This window comes from Protopterus annectens, chromosome 10.part0 (assembly GCF_019279795.1).
Source record: "Protopterus annectens isolate FY-2018-M chromosome 10.part0, PAN1.0, whole genome shotgun sequence".
NCBI classification, from domain to species: Eukaryota; Metazoa; Chordata; order Ceratodontiformes; family Protopteridae; genus Protopterus; species Protopterus annectens.
Window position 1 is genome coordinate 890,271,866 of NC_056744.1, and position 24,542 is coordinate 890,296,407.

The following is a 24,542-nucleotide window of genomic DNA, read 5'->3' on the forward strand; positions in this document are numbered from 1 at the left end:
ATCCCTACGTCACAAGATGGGTTGCCAACTGGCTAACTGACAGAACCCACACTGTAAAAGGTGCAGACTCCAAATCTGACCTCAAAGCAGTGACAAGTGGAGTACCACAGGGTTCCATCCTGGGACCTCTCCTGTTTGGTATCTACTTCTCTGAAGTGTAGGCTAACACAGAAGGCCTCTGGCTAATGAAGTTCGCAGATAACTGCAAACTAGGAGCCATAGTAAAGTCCCCAAATGATGTGGACATCCTACAGAAGGGCCTCACTGAGACAGATGCCTGGTGTCAGTGCCATGGCCTCAAGCTCAATGCCAAAAAGTGCAGTGTCATCCTTTTTGGTAAAAACTCTGTACCCATGAACTACCACATAGGCAGCAATCTACTGAAAACCGAATGCATGATAAGAGACCTTGGGACCCAGGTGGAGAGTAGTCTCTCCTTTGATAGTCACATCACCACAGTAGTCAGAAAGTCCTTCTACATGGCACACCTCATCATAAAAGGGTTCTCATCCAGGAAAAAAGAGGTCATTGTTCCCCTCTACTCTGCAATCATTAGACCCATTATAGAGTACAATGCCCCTTTTGGAATGTACCTCACAAGACATCTGCAGCAGCTGGAAAGGCCACAGAAGTACCTCACAAAGAGGATTACTGGCCTCAAACAAATGCCCTACACTGACCGCCTCAAAAAACTCCAGCTTTACTCCGTAGCATATCGCCTACTCCGAGGTGATCTCTGCCTAACATATAAAGCTATGTCAAACCCAAAGCTGTTGGACATACTACACCTAAAGAAATCCCAATCCCTCCGAGCTACACGCTCTAGGGACCTAAACCTTGTCACCACAATAAACAGAACATGCTGGCGGGATAGATTCCTGTCCCAGAGACTTCCTATACTCTGGAACAAGCTACCCATCTATGTCAAGCAAAGTTCTTCATTAGCACTCTTCAAGAAAAATCTTGATGAGTGGATGGGAAATAGGAAATACACCCCAGGGATCAGTTCTGTGTCTCTGCTGGACAGTGGCACAGGAAAATAACTTTCTTGGGTGGCGTAAGCTATGGAACCTTGCTGGCTAGGCTTACATAGGCCCTTGGGCTGATAGCCTAGTACCTACCTATGAACCTATTTTATTTGTTAATAGCTAAAGCCACTCTCAGTCACAAGAGCCTCATTTTAGTAATGACCTGAGAACATTGTCTAGTTAAGGGAGTTCAGAGGTGAACAGTAGTAGTGATGGATCCAGCACAAAGCAACCTAGGTAGCTGCCAAGACCCGGTGATGGCTGAAGGAAAAAAACCTTCCTGCTCAGTTGTCTACCTAAAAAAAAAACTTCCTACTCAAACTTTCCTCCCTGGCATGCCAACAGTTCCAGTCTCTTTATTGGTTGGAGCCATCATGAAGCATCAGATCAGAAACTGGTGCTTTATTTAACTCCATCTGAAATGGGAAATCATGTTTATTTTGCTCAGAACCTTTTTGTAGCAATGCAAAAGCACTTCAGAGCAGCAGCTGAATGGCAACATTCAAAGCTCAGCACCTTTTTGTGCAGCAATCCCAAACAGGAAAGCACAGAGCAACTGGTTGAATTTCTGTGTTGTGGAGCTCAGAATCCAATCGACAGTGAACAGGAACACAACAGGTATATGTTATGAAGAAGCACAGAATTCAAATGTAAGATGTGTGTGTAATGCTTCAGTTAGGGTGGACTGGCTGGTTAAGTTACTTGCTCAGTCTCAAACCATGTGCCTTAGGTGCAGGGAGAAGAGCCTTAATCTTCACACTAGCTGCCAGACCTTCATTAGCTTCTTTGTAAATCACCAGGATTAGTTAGTCATTAGAGTTTTATGGTTTTAGTAGCTCAAAAAAAACATATTGATGCATAACCTGTTCTGTTAATTTTTTAAGTGATTTATGGTAGTCTATTTGTCTCCAGTTTTGCAGAACATCTCTGATTTTGCTTCATACTTACGCCTTGTGCTTGAGCAATCACTTTGTAGTAAACAGGAGCATTATCATATGAGCCATGTTCTTTGGATGTGATTCTTGGTTTCCTTAATGTTGACAGTATGTGTATTACTTAGCTACAACTGGACAGTATGAAGTTGGAATTCAGTGTTAATATTTTAACTATTTTTTCTAGGCACATGGGGTGTGAAATGTATTGAGTTTGGGCTACAACAATTTGTCTAGCATATTGTCTGTAATTGTGTTGCTTTATTCACTGCACACAAGAATGAATTAATTCATTAATAGGCCTGGATTTTATAATATAGTTTATCATGTTGCATTTCAATAATATACTTGCCTCCAGCAACAGCAAAGGGGTTGACACTTGTCAGGTCACATGGTCTGCATAATTTGGAGTGAAGATAAGAACTGTCTGATCTTCAGCATCCTTTATATAGTCATCATTGCATATTACTATGTGAGTCTTCTCTGCAAGATTTGATTTTTAAAGGCTTTCTGAGTTTAGCTAAAAGCTACTACTATGGCAGTTAGTGCAGAGGAATAAAGCTCTGACTTGTTAATGAGTTGCTTCCTGTGCCATAGATGTAGGATTTGAATCTTTCTACCTTCAGTTACTTACTGAGTGACATTCAGCAGCTCACTTAACCACACAGTGCTTTGGGGGAATTCTGAATTTTGGCTAAGTTCTTTGTGGTCTCCAGAACTATGTGCATGCCTACTAACTATAAACCTTTTTCTTGTTATTGTTTGGAAGCCATTACTTATTGTATAGCTGATCTAGTTCAGGAAATGTTATGGCAATATCACCAGCACATGATTTTTAAAGTAACATAGAGCATTTATTCAAGGATAGCAGGCACTGTATCTGTGGATAAAACACTGAAATGTAAAGTTGTTTGTCAGCAGCAACCTTTTTATTATTAATAGTTCTCTCTAATGTAAAATTATTCAGATTACTTTTACTTCTGCAGAGATCTGCATATTTGGTTTAGCACATTTTATCAAGTAATTAATATTTCTTTTGCTCTCATAAATACTTTTCTATTTAAACTGTGCTAAGTAAGACTGGATCTTTTGTTATGATTCTATTGCTCTTTATACAGTTTCATTTAGTTCATCCAAAGCAAAAAATAAAGTACATGTAATTTATTTCTTCATCATAATATAGGGTGTACAAAATTAACAGAATGGCTATAACTGTTGGTGAGAGTGGAGGGCTCTCTGGGAATAACAATAACTACTCTTATAAACTGGTCATTTTTAAACGGTGTTTAGCCTGGAATTCATAGGTTCATAGGTAGGTACTAGGCTATCTGCTCGAAGGCATTTATAAGCCTAGCCAGAATGTATTGGCTTTCGTTGCCCCCTTAGATTAGTTCCCTGTGCCTCTGTCCAGCAGAGCCATTGAAGTTATCCCTGAGGTAAACATTCTGTTTCCCATCCACTCGTCAAGATTTCTCTTGAAGAGTGTTAGCGAGGAGCTCTGCCTAATGTAGATTGGAATTTTGTTCCAGAGCATTGGACGTCTCTGGGACAGGAATCTATCCCTCCAGCACATAGGTTCATAGGTAGGTACTAGGCTATCGGCCCTAGGGCCCATACAAGCCTAGCCAAAAAATGTACCCTGGCTTTCGCCATACAAAAAATTATTTTCCTGTGACATTGTCGAGCAGAGCCACAGAAGTGATCCCCAGGGTGAATTTCCCATTTCCCATCCAATCATCAAGATTTTTCTTGAAGAGTGCTAATGAGGAGCTCTGTTTGACATAGATAGGTAGTCTGTTCCAGAGTATGGGAAGTCTCTGGGACAGGAATCTATCCCTCCGGCATGCTCTGTTTATTGTGGTGACAAGGTTTAAGTCCCTAGAGCGTGTAGCTCAGAGGGATTGGGATTTCTTTAAGTGGAGCATGTCCAACAGCTCTGGGTTTGACATAGCTTTGTATGTTAGGCAGAGATCACCTCTGAGTAGGCGATATGCGATGGAGTAAAGCTGTAGTTTTTTGAGACGGTCTGCATAGCGCATCTGTTTGAGGCCAGTAATCCTCTTTGTGAGGTATTTCTGTGGTCTTTCCTGTTGTTGTAGATGTCTTGTGAGGTACATACCAAAAGGGGCATTGTACTCTATAATGGGTCTAATGAGTGATGAGTAGAAGGGAACAATGACCTCTTTTTTTCTGGATGAGAATCCTTTTGTGATGAGATGAGCCATGTAGAAGGATTTCCTGACCACTGTGGCGATGTGATTATCAAAGGAGAGACTACTGTCCACCTGTGTCAAAAGGTCTCATCACATTTTCGGCATTAAGTAGACTACCAGCTATGTGGTAGTTCATGGGTACAGTTTTTTTTACCAAAGGGGATGACAATACACTTTTTGGCATTGAGCTTGAGGCCATGGCTTTGACACCAGGTATCTGTCTCAGTGAGGCCCTTTTGTAGTTTGTCCACATCATTAGGAGTTTAGATTATGGCTCCTAGTTTGCAGTCATCTGCAAACTTTGTTAGTCAAAGGCCTTCTGTGTTGGCCTGCACTTCAGAGAAGTAGATACCAAACAGGAGAGGACCCAGGACTGAACCCTGTGGTACTCCACTTGTCACTGGTCTGATGTCGGATTTGGAATCCGCTACTTTCACAGTGTGGGTCCTGTCCGTGAGCCAGTTGGCAACCCATCTTGTGACATAGGGATTTATACCTAGTTTAGTGAGCTTATCTATAATTCCAGAGTGGGGGATGGTGTCAAAAGCCTTGGCGAGATCTAGATAAGCTGTGTGAACCATTTTACCCTCATGTATGGCTTTGGTGACTGCTTCAAAGAAGTCAATCAGGTTTAGGAGACATGATCTGCTTTTTACAAATCCAAACTGGGTAGGGTCCAGAGTTTGGAGATTACCAATGTCTTTGTTTATGAGTTCCAGGATGATACGTTCCATGGCCTTGCAGACCAGGTTCATCAGGCTAATGGAGCAGTAGTTCCCGGGGTCCATCGTTGCTCCCCTTTTGTGGAGTGGTATAACCGTCACGGTGCGCCATTCAGTGGGTACAAAGCCTGAGGTGAGGCTATGACTGAACATGGTACTTGGGTAGGGTGCCAGTTCATTCTGTAGTTCATGTAGAACGCAGCCTGGGATATTGTCAGGTCCCATGGATGCTGTGTTCTTGACTTTGGAGAGTGTGTTTTTTACCTGTGCAGCCGTGATTATAGGAACTTTGCATTCTTCCAGTATAGAGATGGGCCCCTCTAGGGGGTGAAAGGGGGTAAAGTTAGCACTGAACCTATCTGCTAGGATGTTGGCAATATCAGTTGGTTCTGTATATTTAGTGCCATTGTGTTATAACTCAGAGCAGATCTGAGTGTTCCCATTTAGATTCTTGACATAGCTATAAAATGCTTTGTGGCTGTCTTTAGAGTCAGTGGCAATTTTGATTTCGTAACTAGCTTTGGAGGATTTTATGAGGGATCTCAGCTTCTTACTGAGGTTGACCAGGGAGTTCTTCCAATCATGGGATTTTACTCTTTTTTGCAACAGCTTCTTTCTTCTGTTGTAGAGTTTGTTTATGGCAGAGGACCACCAGATTGGCTTCCTTTTTTTGGAGGATAACATCTTGGTTCTAGTAGGGATAGCATGATCCATGCACTTGTGTAAGTGCTTATAAAGTGCATTTGTGTAGGATTCGGCAGTCATACCTCTATTGTCCGTCTGCATGGGTGTCATGAAGTTTGCCATTTCTGTCTTAAGAAGTGTGAAGTTGGCTTTGGAGAAGTTTTTTACGATGGTTTCCCTAATTGGGGGTGGGATGTGAATGTCTAGGCAGATTAGCTTGTGGTCGGATCTGACCAATGAGGAAATGACCTCTGGTGTGGAACACCGGTTTCCCATGTTGGTAATGACCAGGTCTAGGATATTGCTGCCCAAGTTGATCCAAGGCGTTGGAATTTATGAATTCTAGAAAACGTTGAGCAAAAGAATTGGTACATGAGTAGTTTTCCCAGTTAATGGTGGGGTAGTTGAAATCGCCCATTATTAGGGTGTTGGGTTGTACCCTAATACTTTCCAGTGTATCAAGAAATGAGGAGTGTGAATCCTGGGGCATGGTGGGGGGTCTGTATCAAGCTACAATTTGGATTGCGGTCTTGCCCAGAGTTAGTTGCACTTGGATAATCTCGGATGCATTATGCTGTGCAACTAGCCTGGAGGTGTGGATATCCTTAATGAATATGTACACTCCTCCGCCTTTAGCGCTTCTTTCTGGGTTAGGTGGCCAAAAGGTGTGGTATGAATTGAAGCCTGGTAATGCAGGGGTGCTCTCTAGAGCTTTGAACCAGGTCTCTGTCACTGCACAGATGTCAATGTTCTCCATTTTAAGGAGTGCCTCGAGTGAGTGCATTTTGAGGTTTAGACTTCTAGCATTACCCTCAGATTTTGCTTGCTTGTACCTGTTACGGTGGTGAATTTGTCATTTGAACCTCGCCTAAAAAAGGCACTATAGGGGTGAAATAAACAGCCTCTGCAAGGCTCAAACCCAAGACCATGTACACTAGTGTCACAGTAGTTAACCACTAAGCCATCATAGTAGGAATTGCAGGACTAATATACATGTGTGGGTGTGTGTGTGTGTGTGTGTGTGTGTGTGTGTGTGTGAATTGTTGGAATATTTTGCCTACCATGTGTTTGTGTTACCTTGGGCATTATTTTTGTTAATTTTTTAACACATATATCTAAGAAGGATGCAGTCAACAATATAGCTATAAATTGCAGGGTTCAGGGGATGTCTTTGGATAAAAATGTCTGACTCTGCTGAGCTGATAAAGTTAAAAAAAATTGTCTTTGAAAGACTAGCGTGCATTTGTATAAAGTAAACTGGTATACTTTACTGTGGCCATTTTTATCACAATCAGACGTGATGCGTACACAATTGACAAAGTGGTTGTAATTGATGAGAACTGATACTGGTGGATTATACTGACAGTAGTCAGAGTGGACTTTTATATTTGGAATGTTCTGAAAGGAGTAATGCTGTCATTATTTATTCATTTTCTTTTACTACTTTCTGGAAAAAATAATTCTCAAAAGTGCAAATTTAAAACTAACTCTCAACAAGAATTGCTGTGTCAAACAAGAAATATAATCAAAACAATAAGGAAGGTGAATCAAAGAACACATGCATTTACACATGCTCCTAAAAAATGTGTACATGGGTCCCATGGTACTCTTAATTTACCAATGGTCAGATGCATTTTCAATGAATGTAATCTTCAAAGGAAGAGAAGTTTACTATTTTCCAAATAAGGCTGTTTTGTTTAGCAAACAACTGTCAGTGTTTGTGCTATAAATAAAAGTTTTTAATTAAATCTAAATCTCCATAACCTTTGTAAAAATAAACAAGGAAATAGTAAGCATGTTTACAGGTCTGAAAAGTATTTATGGCAACTGGGAAGAGGCGACCAAATAATGGGATATTTGGAATGGCTGTGGGGTGTGGGGCCCTCGTCTATGGCCCGTTACTCCTCTTAGGGCCCTATTTGACCATGATCCAGCTCTGGACAGTTGGCAAACAGAGACTTAAGGTACCAAACCCAGGACTGTTTGTGGATGAGAACATCACTGAATCAAGTGTCAACAGATAAGAGTGTAAAGTTAAAAGAGGAGCAGAATAAATTCAGCTGGTCATATGTGCTAATGGAATGAATGTGAAAGAAAAACATTTGATACAGAAAACTTGTATGGAGAAACCTATAGAATGAGCATAAAGTAACAGTCCTAGGGAATACTCATAACATGTAGCTAAATCCATTCAATATGGTTACCTTTGGATGAGATATTACATTAAGGTCATATCTGCTCGTGGTGGTGGTAGGCTAGGTAGATGTACAGATCCCCTGACAACTTACTGAAAAGAGTAGACAAATTTCACCAGTCCAATGGCCATGTTCCACCCAGTCAATATGAATACCACCTTGTATCTCCATGGTATTGATTTGATGAAGCCTCACATGGAGGATGATGCTTTTTTTTGTGTCTTTGGTAAAATGGGTGATGGCTGAATTTGTGGTGCCAAACATTAGCTTAAGTATGTCTAACTTCATCCTTAACAGTAATGCCTACTAGCTTTTTTGTACAAAGTTACTTAAAGCTTTTACTGCCCAGGTTCTCTTCCTCTTTTGTCTCATGGACGTACACCAAGTCACAGTTTCCAGAAATTATGATGAGTTTATCCTTTCTACTCTGTATTCCTAGCACACCCTGGGCTATCAGTTTTATTTAAGAATATGACATTTTCCCTGACTACTGACTGCCATTAACTCACATACAGTATTCTAGCAACTTGAACTATGATCACAGAACTGTGTGAACACCCAAGCATCCATTAACCATGCATCCAGTGTTCCTTTCAATGTTTGTCATCTACTTACTCATCTTTCCACTCTTTCTGTAAAACAGCCTTTGATACACTGCATGCTAATTTAGCTAACCAGACTGACCACTGATACATCATATCTTAGCTATGGCTCATAATGCATATTCATCTATTATTACACTCTTTAAGGGATTATAACTATAATGACAGTACAGTTATAGCAAGTGCTGCCCTACGTCTTTCCATGATAACTGTAATGATGTAATGGCTGCAGTGCAGAACATATTCGAGCTCTCATGTTATCTGTTGATTGTACTGCTCACAACTTCCACTAGACTGCAAGCAGATGCCCTGTTAAGTTCTCCAGTAGAACACTGCTTGAAAGCTAGTCTTCATATTTTGCTTTATTCTGACTAGAGATATTTTTGGCAGTTTATTTTGTCCCTGTACACCTCTGATTCAGGAATTCTAATTCTTAGCGTCACAGCGATTTCCTAAACACTATCCAGACCTAACAGATACTAGCTCTAGGAGGTTAGCCCTCCCATATTGCTACTATCATCAGCAAACTCATATATTTTACCCTTTTCTCTAAGTCAACACTGTTGCTTCGTTTAAGTACCTCCTTCACTTGTGACTGTTTGCTGTCTTAATCTGTTGATACAACGGCTACAACAAAGATTTACTCCTAGCACTAGCACTTTAAGGATTGCACATACCCTTCATCTACTGGAGTTCCACTTCTAAGGGAATCTTTTTGTATATGCCTTTATTTTACTTAAGATATCAGTGGGTATATTTTACTATCCCTGGGGATGTATGTTTTCAAGTTGATATGTACTAGTGAAAGTACTTTGTACCTCACTTCTATCATTTACCTACAGTAGCTCCATCTGTCACTTATTTCTGTGCTAAACGCTAAGGTAGCAGTTATTTGTTCTGTGATGTCTAGGCCACTTACTAAGAAAAATAACTCCGTCACTGGTGTTGACAGGCCTACTACTTTTGCTCTCAAGTGTTTGACTTATTGGCTTTACTTGCACAAAACTGGGTATGCTGCCACTACTACTGCTTTCATTTCTCCTAGCAGTGACTCGTTAATGTCACAGTAAGCTATAACCTTCACTCTACTTTGCCTTTATTGCCCCTACTTATCAGAAAGGAGTATTTTGCATTTACATAACCAATATCCATGACACTTTCCAAAAACTAAAAATACCAGCTCGGTGGGTTCTGACAATTCCATGGCTGTATATTGAGAAATGCTAAGCCCACATAAAAAATCTCTGCATCGGCTCTTCATCTTGAGTCTCTATACTTACTGGTTACATCCCAGAGGTGTGGAAAACAACTGTAGTAGGTTGCTGCCTAAGCCAATGAAAATTGTTCCATCTTAAACAGACATATTGAGGCATCTTTGTCCATCTTCAGCAAGCAGCCAGTTTAAAACTAAACCCATATGGTGTTTTCTGAACTGGGAGCTATTCTCCCTGAGTCTCCTCTTTACCTGGTCTCTGCAGTAGGCTAATCCGGTTATCAACATATAAATAAAACAAATAAACAGATAAAAGATATCAAAATGGATAACAATATGGTTTGTTTTCATTTATATAAATGTATGATTGCCTATGTCATAAGTGATAATTCAATAAAAGTGGTTCTTTAAAAAAAAAAAAAAATATATATATATATATATATATATATATATATATATATATATATATATATCTATCTATATCAAGATGGCAGACGTGCTCCAGAGGAGGGAATTAAAATGATTAAATGTCTTAATTCATTCATGCCAGCTTTCAGGCTGCAAAGTTATAATCTATACTTAGTGTGATTTGAAATGGGCAGTAAAAGGGTTTAATACATTTAATTTATTTTTATTTATTTAACATTTGTTTACTGGGAAAATCTGACTAGGGACAAACCTATTTTCAGCAGAGGCCTTGGGAGAAATGCTCCAGATACATGTCTTTTGATTGTGGGAGGAAACCAGAGCTCCTGGAGGAAACCCACGCAAACGCAGATAGGACATGCACACTCCGCACAGAAGGCAACACAGCTGAGAATCGAATTGGAGAACCTCTTGCTGTGAGTTGACAATGCTAACCACTGCACCATGACACAGTACAGAGCAAAGAGAAGCCAATATAAGAGGCAAACCTAAGGTACAAGGTTCAAAACTGTTGCTGATGCTCTGGAGTGCACTTCCAACTGAGTGGCATACTGCAAGTTCAAACAGAGACTTGCACAAAGAAAAGATATATGCAAAGAAACAAAAGGCAGATGCCAATGTGAATAGATGGACCTGACATGCTGCTACACCTTCCCTTGCCACTGTATGTGCAATACTACATCAGTGTTACAGACAAAACACTAACACAAGCAAAACCATCATCAAAGCACCAAAGAAAGTAAAAAGCAGCCCTAAGCAACTGAAGCGTTTCAAGAACTGTAAAAGTCTCTCGTTTAGGGTATTCTCTGAATCCAAAAGGGTTAAAAGGAATGCTAGTTAACTTAATTACAAATATTAAACTATGCAAAACTAACTGCACAACTGAATGGAACATTCCATTCTTCTAGGTTCTTGGAATGCAGTTTATGAGTTTTGTGGAAATCATGCGAGCCCTGTACAACAGCCTCTTATGTCTGCATTCCTTTCGGTCCTTTTTCTGAATTATTCAAGCAGACGCGTGTTAATAAGAAATACCCCTGTATACAGTCCACATCTTATTTTCAAAGTATTTCAGTCAGAAACTTGCCTCCTGAAAAAAAAAGCTATATTGTGTGACATTTTCACTGAAATGAGTTTGAATGTTTTGTGGTTCAGATTAAATGAGTTTTCGACTAAATTAAGTAATTTTTTTTTTATAAAGACAAAATTAACTTTTTGTCAAATGAACCATAATTATATCTATCACTGTATTATATAAATGTGTTCGGGGGGTAACTGAGTATGTGTGTGTGTCCTGTGTATTAAACCTGCCATTTAAAACTCAACATTCTGAACTGAAACATCATTACATTGAAACAAGATCAAATATATTGGCTAATGACATGAAGAAAATATGTAAACCCAAGTTATTTCTGGGCAAGAAGAGCTGCAGGACCGTCACATTATTAACTACAAAAACAGTCTTTTATAAGCGATGAGGACTGTTTAGTCCACAAAGTCTATCTGTATTTCTACCTACTGCATAAGCTATGAAAGTCAGGTGAGTAAAAAAAAATAATATACATATGTGGTTTCTGGTCACTCATGACAATTTCTTGTGGTCTGCTTGACACATTGTTGAATCAGTTCTCCTCCTTTTTATAATTTACTACTTTCTCGGAAAAGCTGTTGCATGCATACTTTTTTATTCTTTGAAAAAATCCTCAGACATTATTCCCTGACATTTCTGCATCTTTAGATGTTACCTCCCTCATCTCCCAGATCTCTTTTATGAAGGATGATGCATAAAGGAATATTCCACTGGACGTATATGTATTGAATTATTTGAGTATTTCTCTCATGTATCCTCGGTGTGCCTCTCTTTTCTCTTCTCTCCTCTTGTATACCCATAGTATGTACATGTACTCTGTTTTTGTATGCCTTCGATATTGTGCAGTTTTAGTTACCTTCTTATGGACTGCATCTGTTTTGTGTCTAATGGAGAGGATATCACCAGAACTATACACACAACAAACATTTAGATGACTAATGTGTGTGTTGTGGCCACTGGTTGCTTTTCATTGCCAGTGGTATCATAACTAGAGGATGTTGTGCTGTAGATTGTGATGAGTCCAGTTGTTGTAGGTGTGGAGGGCCTTAATAGTGATGGTGTGGCTACCTGCTTACTCAAAATCATATTATGTAGCATGCAATATGCTACATACACATGGCAGGCTGTGGCAGAATGTGTGTAGGCAAAAGAACCAGTGTTTCTATAGGCTGAACACGTGCTCTGTTGTATTCCATGTTTAGGCACGGTGTTATTACACTGATGTTCATTCATGCTTTATGGCTTTTGTATGGGCATCATCAACCAGGGCCCCAGACAGTGTGGGCATCATCAACCAGGGCCCCAGACAGTGTTCTACATTACCTGCAACACACTGGAGACTTGCAAGGAGACAGATTTAAGGGAGCGAGAGTAGTACATAGTCAATGTGGCTTTCAATATGTGGACACCCATGCACCTGCCCTTATCTATTAGGTGGCCCTGTGGGATGTCACCATGTCTGAAGCACTAATACAGATAGCTTGTATGTCATATGTGGGAATCATGGACACAGCCAGAGTGCTGTGCAGGAACCTGGAATTTGAACACCTGTGTGATGCATACTACTTAGCAATTGATGGACTGGTCACCCTTCCTCTTTTGATGTAATGCTGTGCGTAGATACCAAGTGGAGCCTTTATTGTCATATTGATGCAGTTTGTAGATACCAGTGCTTTAGAAGACAGGTGATATCATAAAAGGCATGCATGGTGGTGGTTGTCTCCACTGCCTTGTTGAAAAAATGGATGTGCTCGTTCAGTTATAGCAGAAAGTTATTGAGGGACATCTTGAGCAATATATAGGCTATGACATAACCAATTTATCCACAGTTTGGCAAAGTCCCTGTCACTAGAATGGTAGGAGCTTTAAATACCTTGGTAACCACTGGGATGGGAAGTCTATGTATTCCTGCAACTCCAGTTTGTGGGCCATACAGGTCAAAAAACATCACTATAATGTCTCTATCCAGTCAAAAACAGTTCTGAATCTGCTGGTCTGTCAGGAGGTGTAATATTAGTCTTTGCCAGAACTGCTTTAGCTGGTCCACATCACTCCGTCACCCCCCCAGCTGAACACTAGAGGTGCTAATGAGATGCAGCTGTAGAACAGCCGATGCTGCTTCAAGTTTATTCACTGTTGCAACTCTACAAATTTTGCCTTCATACTCAGAAGCAGCCTCTTGTGCCATTTTGTGCCTTAAGACAAAGAACTGTGACTGGCTTTACCTGACCCTCATTTGCATGTCACTATGCACTCATTAGACTGTACTTCTTCATCTGCATATCATTATGTTATCATTTGCATCCCCCTCCATTTCTGTGGCTTTGAGCTCGCTGCCTATGTAGTTCTGTGAATTATTATCTAGATATGTGCTCTCAATTTTAGTGCAAGAGCACACTTCACAATTTGATTATGAACACTGGCTAGATCAGAATCTTGGCATAAGCCTTCCAGAGAATCAAAGCAAGTCTGGAATGTGTTATAGCCTGGTAATTCAGGGGTGCTCTGTAGAGCCTTTATACCAGGTCTCAGTCACTCCACAGATATTGATGTTCTCAAAAGATTGTCATAGCTGGTACACAGTAGAATGGCATATCAAAGCTTTGTGCGTTTCATAAAATCTGCTGCACAATGGGGTAAGGCATTATGCATAGTCTTGCTCTGTTGTGTCCGTTGTGGGGCCACGATGTCAGTGCACAGAATGATCATGTAAATTGCCTCCACCATCCAAGATTTTGTGTGATTCAGAAACACTACAACAACTCATAGAGGCTGGTCCCAACTACATAAGTTACAGGACCACAAACACGTACTACAGTTATAGTAGTGTGTCTGACATGAGTGTAGACAGATGTTTTCATTTTATTCTCACAATCTCATATTGATTCCCCCTCAGCTTGCACATTTCTTCAGATGTTGCCCCCATGTGATTAATAAATGTACGCACAATTGCTAGCTGTTCTTAAATATAGCAAAGGTTGTTTTTACAGAAATATTCCTCTCTCTCTCTAAGCAAGTTATTTACAGTGCTATGTGGCACACTTTGGTTTAGACAGGTGAAGAGATATTCTGGCATTAAAAAGCCACAATGTTTCCAAGAAATGTTTAGAAAAAAAATTACTCTGCTGAGTACAAAAAGTATGCTTAGATACACCCACGTTTGACCACACTGATCTGCCTTACATAGGTGAATATTGGCTAACGGCTCTAAAGGGCCATCATATGCCTAGCCAATAGCCTGAGGTCAGAATCCCTGAACCTTGTGTCTATGAAGTGAAGTCTTTAACTATTATGTAAAACCCACCTACCCAAACTGATGTGTTGCTTAGCATACAGAGTTAAGCAGTAATGTCAATGCCTGCAATAAATAAATAAAAAAAAAGTATAATTTTTTTTTTTTGTGTGTGTAGTAGGAAACAAAATCTACTGTCAATGGAACCCCTGCAATGTAAGGCAACCTTTCTACCATAACAACATATATGCCAACTGTCACACAGAGATACTGCTGAGCCCATGCCAGTGGGAGGCCCCATAGCACAAGATCCCTCCCCTCATTAGCATAGTAAGGTAGTTTTCCTTGATCTGCTGTCAGGCCCGATGAGCAGATTTTTTTATAAATCTCTTTATGGCATGATGTCAGAGCATGTTTCGATGGAGAAGAGCTACTGAGTGAGTCAGATATGGACATACCTTATCCAGCATTTGTTCCATACTCTGCTGTGCTGCACTGTCCCACTTTACATCATTTCAATGAGCACAATGACTCATTCAGCAGTTCACAATTAAAGATATCGCCATGCCATTATTTTGTTCACTGTTTGTCATTGCTATGATCAATGTCTATCAAATGAGGTAATGAAAGGAGTAGTAAACAGCGTACACAATGCAGTTATGCAAATCCCACTATATTTATGAGTTGTGTAGACATTTATGTTTTTTTTTTTTATTTCAGAATGCCTTGTCAGATTTTTTTTTTTTGCTTAAGCTTCTCATTTCCAGAATTTCTTTTTTCTTTTGCCGTAATGAAAAAATATACACTCCAGAAGCATGCACATAGTTGTGAGGCATGGGGTTACCTTCTGGGAGTCTGCTTTAGATTCAAAAAAATTCCTGCCTTAAATCCTGGAAAGGCCAATGGAAAACCAGTGTGCTCAGGAAATATCAATGTATTAAGAAATCAGGAAGTCATTATTCCATTATGCAGAAAGTTGGGAAGATCCCATTTGGAATATTATATGTGTTCATGATGTGCTCGTTCCTGTAAATACAGTTCATCAGATGGTAAGAAAACTGGTGTATAGTCTGCCAGTGATAGAGACACTAGAAGAGTTTAAGATATACAGCTTTTATGGAAGACAACGAACAGTATGTGACAATATCTTTTAAGTACCATAAGAGATTTCAGAGTTCAGTTGGGTACTGCCATTTCAGAAAAAAATATAAGATATGGGAAACACAGCAGAATGCAAGGAGACCAAGAGGATGGAGATAGCTCAGGGGAAGTGTAGACCAGGATATAAAAGCAGAAACTAGAATAAGGCACCTGAACAGTTGCAGTGGTGGTAGAAGCAATTGGGCTAATAAAAAAGAATCTTCAAGCATATTTAAAATGTTGCCAGTACAGGTAACTCCATATAAATTGTGGAAAAAAAACTATTTTGGGTACATTGTAGGTGTAGAGAAGAACAGTCTTGGCAAACATCAAAGAATGAAGCAATGCTGAATTCATAAACTTTAATCATATCCTGACTTGTGAATGGGGTCCATTCCTGTCAAGGTATTAGAAACCCTAAAAGTTTGGAAAATTTAAAAAGTGAAGAATAATAACGTGTAACTGCACCAGAAGAATAGTGAATGACTGGCACAACTTTTTTGAAGAGTGGAAAGATCAAAAAAATCATTAACACTCATTGGATCCAAACATTGTTAAACTTTTAAAGCATGAAGAGAAATCTAAGATTACTTTTCCTGCTATTCATATTCCTGTGTACTTGCACATATATTTCCACACACACACACACACACACACACACACACACACACACACACACACACACACACACACACACACACACACACACACACACACACACCCCATTGGTACTTCTCTGTTGAACTTCCCTAAACGTAACAACAATGTGGCCTCTCCCATTGATTGTAATGGGAAAATGCAGCATTTTTGGCCTTGTTAATTATCACAGCTGGCTGTGCTAATTTATGCAGCCAAGCAATTCTCTGAATCACTCGGCAGTGTGAATGTTTTCCCACAGGCATTTCCTGGGGACAGCACATGGCTGATTAGCATTAGCTACTCCCCCGGAATGCCTTACTGTAATGTAGAACAGCCATTGGGAAGGCCCACTGTGGTGATTCTTCTATGTAAAATCATTGTGGTGGGCCTGTCACTGCGTAGGAAAGGCTATTGCATTAGGATTTATCGCTTGCAGTAAAACGTTTTATTTTTATTAATTCTGAACAATTTGGTAATGTATGCATTCTGAGTGTGAACATTTCAGTATTGCATGCGGTTTGGAATAACATTTAATGTCACACTAATGAGTTTTTCATTCAGTTGACTGGTAACGGTATAGTGATGTACCTTCCTACGTCAGACAAGTGACTGCATTATATCTATTTGATAACATAGCCATCAAACCATTAATTTACTGAGAGCCTTACATCAAACTTTAGCTATGCCACAGACTCTTATGCTCAAACGTCCCAGTTCCCATTAAAAAACGGTAACACTTCATAAGTTATCTTTTGAACATTTTCAAGCAAATGTGAATCTGATACTTCATCAGCTAACATACTTGACAAAAATTAATAACTGATGAAATGTATTCACTGAATTAGACTACTGTCCAGGTGGGTATGAATTAGGCCTGTTAAATTATTCTTCTTGGACTTTTCTGTTTTTTTTTTTTCTAGATACAGTTTACATGCTGCTGCATTGTCTCCAGGAAGCTTTCAGACATAGATAACATTCTTCCAAACTGACCTCAGCAACCACTCAGTAACCACCTCCTCTGCCCTCCCCAACCTTAAGCTTTCTTAACCAACATGACAAAGTCTGCACCCCTCTCTCACAGTAAAATACAACACAGTACCTGCTTACATTAGCAGATGTGGCAACATTTTCCATGTCAAATTTACCTTCTCTTCTTATACTTCCTTCTGTAACAAGGTTTGCTTGAACTTTTTCAGCAAGAAATAATGTGAGGTGTAAGTGGTTAAATACCTTTGTGACTTCAACTAAGAGAATTTGTGACATAAGACAGGTAATACTTGTTTCCACAAGTCACCAGAATCAGCGTTGGTGTAAAACAATAACTTTACTCAAGGGCAGCAGGGTGGCTCCAGTGCAAAGATTTCTGCCTTATAACTCAAACATGCTACTGGACTGTTTAAAATTAACTCTTTTCAGACATGAACCAGGCCAGAAGGCCATACACACTACTTACCTTTGCCCTTCTGGCCTGAGACATGGCTGAAAAGGTCTCGTAGACCAGTCTACTTAGCAACCTAAATAATGACAGATGATAGCTAACATAGTCTATACACATGAACAACAGTCCTGGCTGTGTTGCCCTCACAATACTACATTTAGATTTTAACTTCCCTTTGAGCACTGAAGGATAGGGTTCTTAGAAAATGTGGAGGATGGAGAAAAGTAGTGGAGGTTACTATAAAATCTTTAATATATGTTACATCTTTCATGGTCTAATTGCAAGAAACCGCTAGGATGTTTGAGTATTTCTTAAGACCCCATGTGTGCAATCACTGCAGTCTTACTTTAGCGTACTTTAAGCTTCTCTTTTAATATAACAGCTTCCAGAGGTCAACTCTTGACCTCATTTCCCACAAAATATTCCAGTGGTCCTATAAATCTAACCCCTCTTATTTAACTAATGCATAGCTTTGTAGTATCTTAAGTGATGTTGTATCAGATATGTGCCCTTTAGTAATCTGCTACACACTTCTGTTCACATGACTCATTTAATAGTTTATCTGATTTAAAATACTGTGACTGATGGGGCCCACTAAGTAGAAAACTATTTTCTCTGTTTAATATGGAGTGAATGTTAGGATAGTGAAAGTTCAATAAACCCTGCAAAGTAGTGAAGGAGTGTGAATCACTCCAAGATGATTCACCCCATAATGTGGTGCCAAAATATCCAAATGATGAACAACACTTGTAAAAATAAGTTTGTGTATGAATATTTAAGCAGAAAGAAAAGTGTGTGAGGAATGCCAAGCAATGCAGTAAACACTTATCTGATTCAATGAGAGGCTATCTTACACTGGGATTGCAATGGCTTATAACGTATAGTGTACTTATGCTTTGGCATTACAGACACAGACCTGTATTGTGTTAGTCACATGCTGCATAATTGTTGGCATAACCCATAATTTTGAGCTTTATGACCAAGTACTGCACTGAATGCTTTTAACACACATTTTTCAGTTTTTCATTGCTCTAGTTGTGCGACCGTTAACACAGTGTTTCTCACTCAGGACTGGTCTGCTTCCACAGAGTACTCTTGTCAATGTACTGAATGTCGAAATAAGGCAAGTACACATACCACTCAGACAAGCAAAGCAGCTAAATTAAAACCTACTGAAGACCAGCAAAACAGCTAAATTAAAACCTATTGACTTATTCAAAAAGCATGCAGAGATGCTCATGCACTTAATATGTTTCAGACACCAGATATTTGATCGAATGTGGAACTGTTTCCAGTTTATTTTGTTTCCTCTTAAAAAAAAAAAAAATGAAGCCAGATACATAACTGTGTATATAAACTCATGTGTACCACTCAGTGCTTGACCTGGAAAGAAAACATAGCTTTTGGTGCTTTCTCATGTCAACTTTGACCATGACAGCACTCCAACAACCTACTGTTGGGCCCTGCAAATGAAAATAAAGGGAATGGTAGACTGAAGTAAAATGAGTGGGTATATATCCTGAGAACAATACCTTGAAAATAATTATTTTGCGTGTTTTATAATCCATTCCAGAATCAAGTCTAAATGTTCAATGGTTGGCTAATTAGTGCCCATCATTTGCTATGCACTTCACTGTGGTACATGTTACAAATATGCTTACCCTAGGAAAAAATAATGCTGCCAGTGAAATAAATGTGTGAAAACAATTTACCTTGCAGTCCATTTTCAGAATGTGTTTGCCAATTGTCTTTGTGTCATTGATGTGAAAGAGTTCTTTAACACGTTTCAGTGCTGATGTGTCCAAGGGTTTGTGTTCAGCTGGAAGGAGCTTAGATTCGAAACTATTTGGTTTGAAACTAGACACTGTCTCAAATACTGGTTTAATAAATGCAACGTCTTCATTTTCTTTCTCATTCTGATCATTTAGCGTATTTTTAACTTGCTGTAAATTGTTCGGTTCCAGGATACAAAAGTTTGTTTCTGATTTTCGGTAAGGAATGTGTTTGCTTTCTTCGGTTTTCAATCGTTCAACATAACTGTCAATCTGAGAGAGAGAATGCTGTTTTTTTCGGCAGTTCAGAGGTATAGGGTGAAGTTCACAATAGTTAAACTCTGGTTGAGGCTGAAGTAAGGGAGAATGTGTCCGTCTCATGGATGGCACCTTGCTTGGCTTGGGAGGCGGTTTGGGACACAGCTGACTGTCCGATCCTCTTAAAGCTTCTCCTGCATGGCCTTCCAAGGTGATTTTTCGTAACATTGCTGGACTGAGAACAGGTTCACTTCCTGTTCTAAACACAGGAGACCTTGGAAGTGTGTTTGTATCCACTGTAGGGGATATTGAGAGAGCTTTTGAGCCTGTAAATAAGTAAGTGAGTGAATGAATAAGTAAGTAAGTAAACAAGTAAATAAATAAAGCAATTATTTTTCAGTCTCACAGGCTCCATAGGTGCCCAGTGAATCTATGAAACAAAGGTTAATGTATTTATTTTCTTTGTCTTTGACCTCATACCAACTGTTTACTTCTGTAACATTAGGGAAAGGTACAATTTAAGTTATGTAAGGCACACAATTTGTGACAGTAGATGATAACATCCCCTCTTCCCTTGCAGTGACAGTACTGATAAATTCTTTACATTGGTCAGCTAGTGGCCTTACCCAACACTTGACTACCCAAGCTAGTTGCCATCTTGATGCAGACAGCTAAGGTCCTTAATTCTCCTGCTGTATTTGCAAGCTACTGATCTGAGCAAAAATTGCAGAACAACATCACAGAAAAGTACAGTTGTGTACACTTACCATAAATGTAAATGTTCGAGTGTATTCACTGTTGCAGTCATTACATTTGGGGTAATCTGCTGGCAGGTTGCCCTCAGTCAGCCTGATTAACAAAGTCTTGGGTCCTGCGTTGGTTGCTTTCCCTTCTTCCATGACATCAGGTCGTCAGGGGTATAAAACATGCAGCCGATGCCATTACATCAGTTTTTCTTGCACCAGATGTCAGGTGCCCCCCAAATGGGGAGCAAAATAAAATTAAAAACACAAAAATATACCTCCAACTAAAAGCAAATACACCAAAAAGGCTTTTAAGCATAGTAAAAGAAAGTAGAGGTATAGTAAGAGAAAAACAGGGGGCTGGAGGGAGGGTAACCAGGACTGCAACAGTGAATACACTCGAACATCCACATTTACGGTAAGTGTACACAACTGTACTATGTTCTTCGTGTTTCACTGTTGCAGTCATTACATTTGGGTAGATTCCCAAAGATATGATTGGGAGGATGGATTTATACAGCATTAGGACCAGCTATAAGGCCCTGCAAGACAGCAGTGGCAAAGCCAGCTCTGGATTTAGAGAAAATTGGTAAATGATAATGCTTGGTGAAAGTATGAACTGAACTCCAGGCAGCTTCTAGAATATCCCTGGTAGGAACACCTCTGAGAAAGGCTGCAGAAATAGATGCAGCCCTGGTAGAATGAGATCTGATCCCCCTGGAGGATAGGTTTTCCATGGTGCTTATAGCAGAAATGAATGCAATGGCTTATCCATTTAGAAATGGTTTGTTTTGAAATAGCCTTTCCCTCTGCCCGTGCAGCAAATGCTACCAGCAGTTGTTCAGATTTTCTTCGAGGTTTAGTCCTGTCCAAGTAGAATCTAAGTTGTCTGTGCACATCCAGTGAATGCAGAATCTGTTCTCCTTTGTTCTGTGGATTGGGAAAGAAAGTTGGCAAATGAATGGACTGATTAAGAGCCACACTGGATACCACCTTGGGCATGAAGGATGGATTGGTCCTGAGTGACATCCTGTCCACATGAAAAATGATGATAGTCTCCAATGCCATAAGGGCCTGTAATTCAGATATCCTTCTAGCTGAAGTGATTGCTAAAAGGAAGGCTGTTTTCCAAGAAAGAAACTTTAAGTTTGCAGTAGCAGCTGGCTCGAAAGGAGGTAGAGTGAGTTTCTCCAATACAAAGTTAAGGTCCCAGGCAGGGGTTGGAGCTGTCCTGGGTGGTCTCAAGTTTTTGGCCCCTCTGAGGTACTGCTTGAGCAGAGGATGAGAGAAGAGGGGAGGTTCTGTGTTATAAATATATAAATGGCTGAGGCGTGGATTTTAATGGAGGAAAAAGACAGGCCCTTGTGAAGCATCTCAGTTAAGTATTGCAAAATCTGAGGTAAATTGGGTGCTGCTGTGCTCATCCCATGAGATTGATTCCAGGCACAGAATCTTTTCCATTTGTCAGCATAAGATGTTCTAGTAATAAGTCTTCTCACCTCCAAGATGACATCCATCACAGGTTTGCTGAGGGATGCTAAGGGTGATTTTAAATGATTAGCCAAGCTGCAAGGTTCAATGTTGGGAGCTGAGGGTGCAGAATTTGGTTCTCCTGCTGAGACAGTAAGGAAAGTGTCTGTGACAGGTGCCATGGAGAAATTTGTGACACTGCACAGGAGTGGGTACCAGTGTTGGTGTGGCCAGTCTGGAGCAATCAAAATAATTTTTGGTTTGTCCTGTTTGACTTTTAGCAGAACTTTGGAGGGCAGAGGCAGAGGGGGAAAGGCGTAGACTGATAGGCTTTTCCAGCTGAAGGACAGAGCATCTACTTTCCAGGCTTTTTTGTGAGAAGTTCTTGTGCAAATGTTGTCCAACTAGTAGTTCTGGGAGGAGGCAAATAGATCTATGTCTAGGCTCCCCCATTTGCCTGTCAACATGTTGAAAATCCGTGGTTCCAGTTTCCACTCATGTGGGTCCATGAGACTTCTGCTTAGTTCGTCTACCAGTATATTCAGTTTTCCTGGCAGGAATTGAGCTTGTAGTTGCACTTGGTAGCTCAAGGCCATGTTCCACAATGCCATGGCTAGTCTAAAGAGGGGGTAGGAATGTGTACCCCCCTGCTTGTTTATGTACCACATAACCATGGTGTTGTCCGTATTTACCACTAGTTGCCTGGATGAATGTAGTCCTTGAAGGCTGTCAGAGCATTCTGTACAGCTAACACTTCTTTTTGAATGATATGTAGGTGCATTTGATTTGGGCTCCATTTGCCCTGAATGCACTTCTCTGCCAAGTGAGCCCCCCCCCCCCCCATGCACAGTCTGATGCATCTGTAGTTAGGGTTTGGGTGGCAGGGGGTAGTGTGAATGGCAGTCCCTTGTTTTGGTGGCAGGCCTATGCCCACCATAGGAACTCTAGGAGTAGGCAAGGTATGATAGGAATCATTGTTTCCAGGCTGTGACAATGTTGACTCCATAGACTTTTTAAGTACCACTGAAGTTTCCTCATATGCAGTCTTGCATATGGGATTAGAAGAATGCAGGAGACCATGAACCCCAAGGCTTGCAGTATTTGTCTGGCAGATAGCAGGGTTTTTGTGGCCACTTGTTTGAAGTAAGTTACCAAATGAATTTGCTTTTCTGGTGTGAGGAAAGCCATCTGGGCAGTTTTATTTAAGCTTGCACCCAGGAATGTAATCTGTTGAGAGGGTACCAGTTGTGATTTCTTTTCATGTATGGTATACCCTAGACAAGTTAGAACCCTTTTTACAAACGCCAGATGATTTGAAAGTATGGCCTGGTTTTCTGCCTGAATTAGACAATCGTCCAGGTATGGATATATTTGAATATTTGTTTGCCTGCAAAATGCAATTACTGGAGCCAGGCACTTTGTGAATACCCTGAGCGCAGTAGACAAGCCAAAGGGCAGTGCAGAGAACTGATAATGCAAGTAGCCTGCTTTGAAGCATAAGTATCTTCTGCAAGATTCCCTGATTGGAATATGCAGGTATGCTTCTTTTAAAACTAGAGTTGCCAACCAGGCAACCTTGCCTAGCATAGGAAGTAACTGGTGAAGAGTCAGCATCTTGAATTTTGGAATGTCCAGAAAGGTGTTTACAGTAGACTGTTCCAGAATTGGATGCCATGATTTGTCTTTTCTGCATACCAGGAAAAGCCTGGAATAGAAACCTTGTCCCTTTTCCTCTTCTGGTACCAGTTGGATAGCCCCCATGTTTAGGAGGGAAAGTACTTGTTGCTGAGCCTCTGCCCACTGATTTGGGGGCAGGTCTGGCCACCCGTTTGGTGTTGACAACATGTGGAAATGAAATCTGTATCTCTGGGACACTTTATTTAAAACCCATTTGTCCAAGAGCAATCTTTCCCCCCAAAGGGGCAGCTAAAAGGTAAGTGCTTGGTAATTTTAAAGGAAAGTCACTGAGACTGTTTACCAGATTTGGAAGTGGAAGCACCCCATTGCTTAGTTCTGAGAGTCCCTTGGGACTGAAACCTGGTGCTTTTGGTGTGTCTGGGTTTGGCTTGAGTGGATCTGGAAGGAGCTGGAAAGGACAAATTCTTAGTAGGCCAGTGCCTACTAAATCTTGGAGGTTGCACTTGTAAGAAATATTTCACAGTTTGCATAGATTTAGCTTTATCTTCCATCTTTTTTAGAACTTCTTCAGCCTTGTTGCCAAACAGGCAGTCCTGATTTAAAGTAGCATCCAACAATTTTGCTTTAACATGATCAGGCAGAGATTGCTCCTTAAGCCAAGCATGCCTTTGCTCCTTAAGCCAAGCATGCCTTCTAAGCACAGATCCAGTAACAGCGGCCCTGCAAGAGGCCTCTAAAGAATCAAAACCACATTGCAAAGTATGCTTTCCAACTTGTTCAGCTGAATGCCGGTAAATCCTGTAAATCTTTATTTTCCACACAGAAATCAACATAATTTTATGTTTAAGCAGTCCCATAATATGCTGTTGATATTTTAGCATATGCAATTGGCAGTTTAAAGCCCTGATTGCCAAGGTTGCAGAAGTATAAACCTTTTTACCCCATCTATCCAGCGCCCTGGAGTCTCTATCAGAAGGGGTAGGATTTTTAGAAGTAGAAGCCTTAATGCCCTTGGGTCCCTGAGAAATGGTTTCGGGATCTGCAACAGGATTATTGAAAAGGAACTTGTGGGACTCAGGAATCCTGTAGTACCTGTCAGGTTTACTA

The 24,542-nt window shown here is 40.3% G+C and overlaps 1 protein-coding gene across 2 annotated transcripts in view; it reads right to left on the reverse strand.

Annotated features, from left to right (window-relative positions):
• The window catches only part of BCAR3 (BCAR3 adaptor protein, NSP family member), a 738,013-nt gene that overhangs the window by 49,955 nt on the left and 663,516 nt on the right, over positions 1 to 24,542 (reverse strand). For both annotated transcript variants that reach the window (XM_044085684.1, XM_044085685.1), the window contains one exon: positions 19,267 to 19,910. In XM_044085684.1, the coding sequence (XP_043941619.1) occupies positions 19,267 to 19,910 (644 nt within the window). The remainder of the gene's footprint in view (positions 1 to 19,266; positions 19,911 to 24,542) is intronic.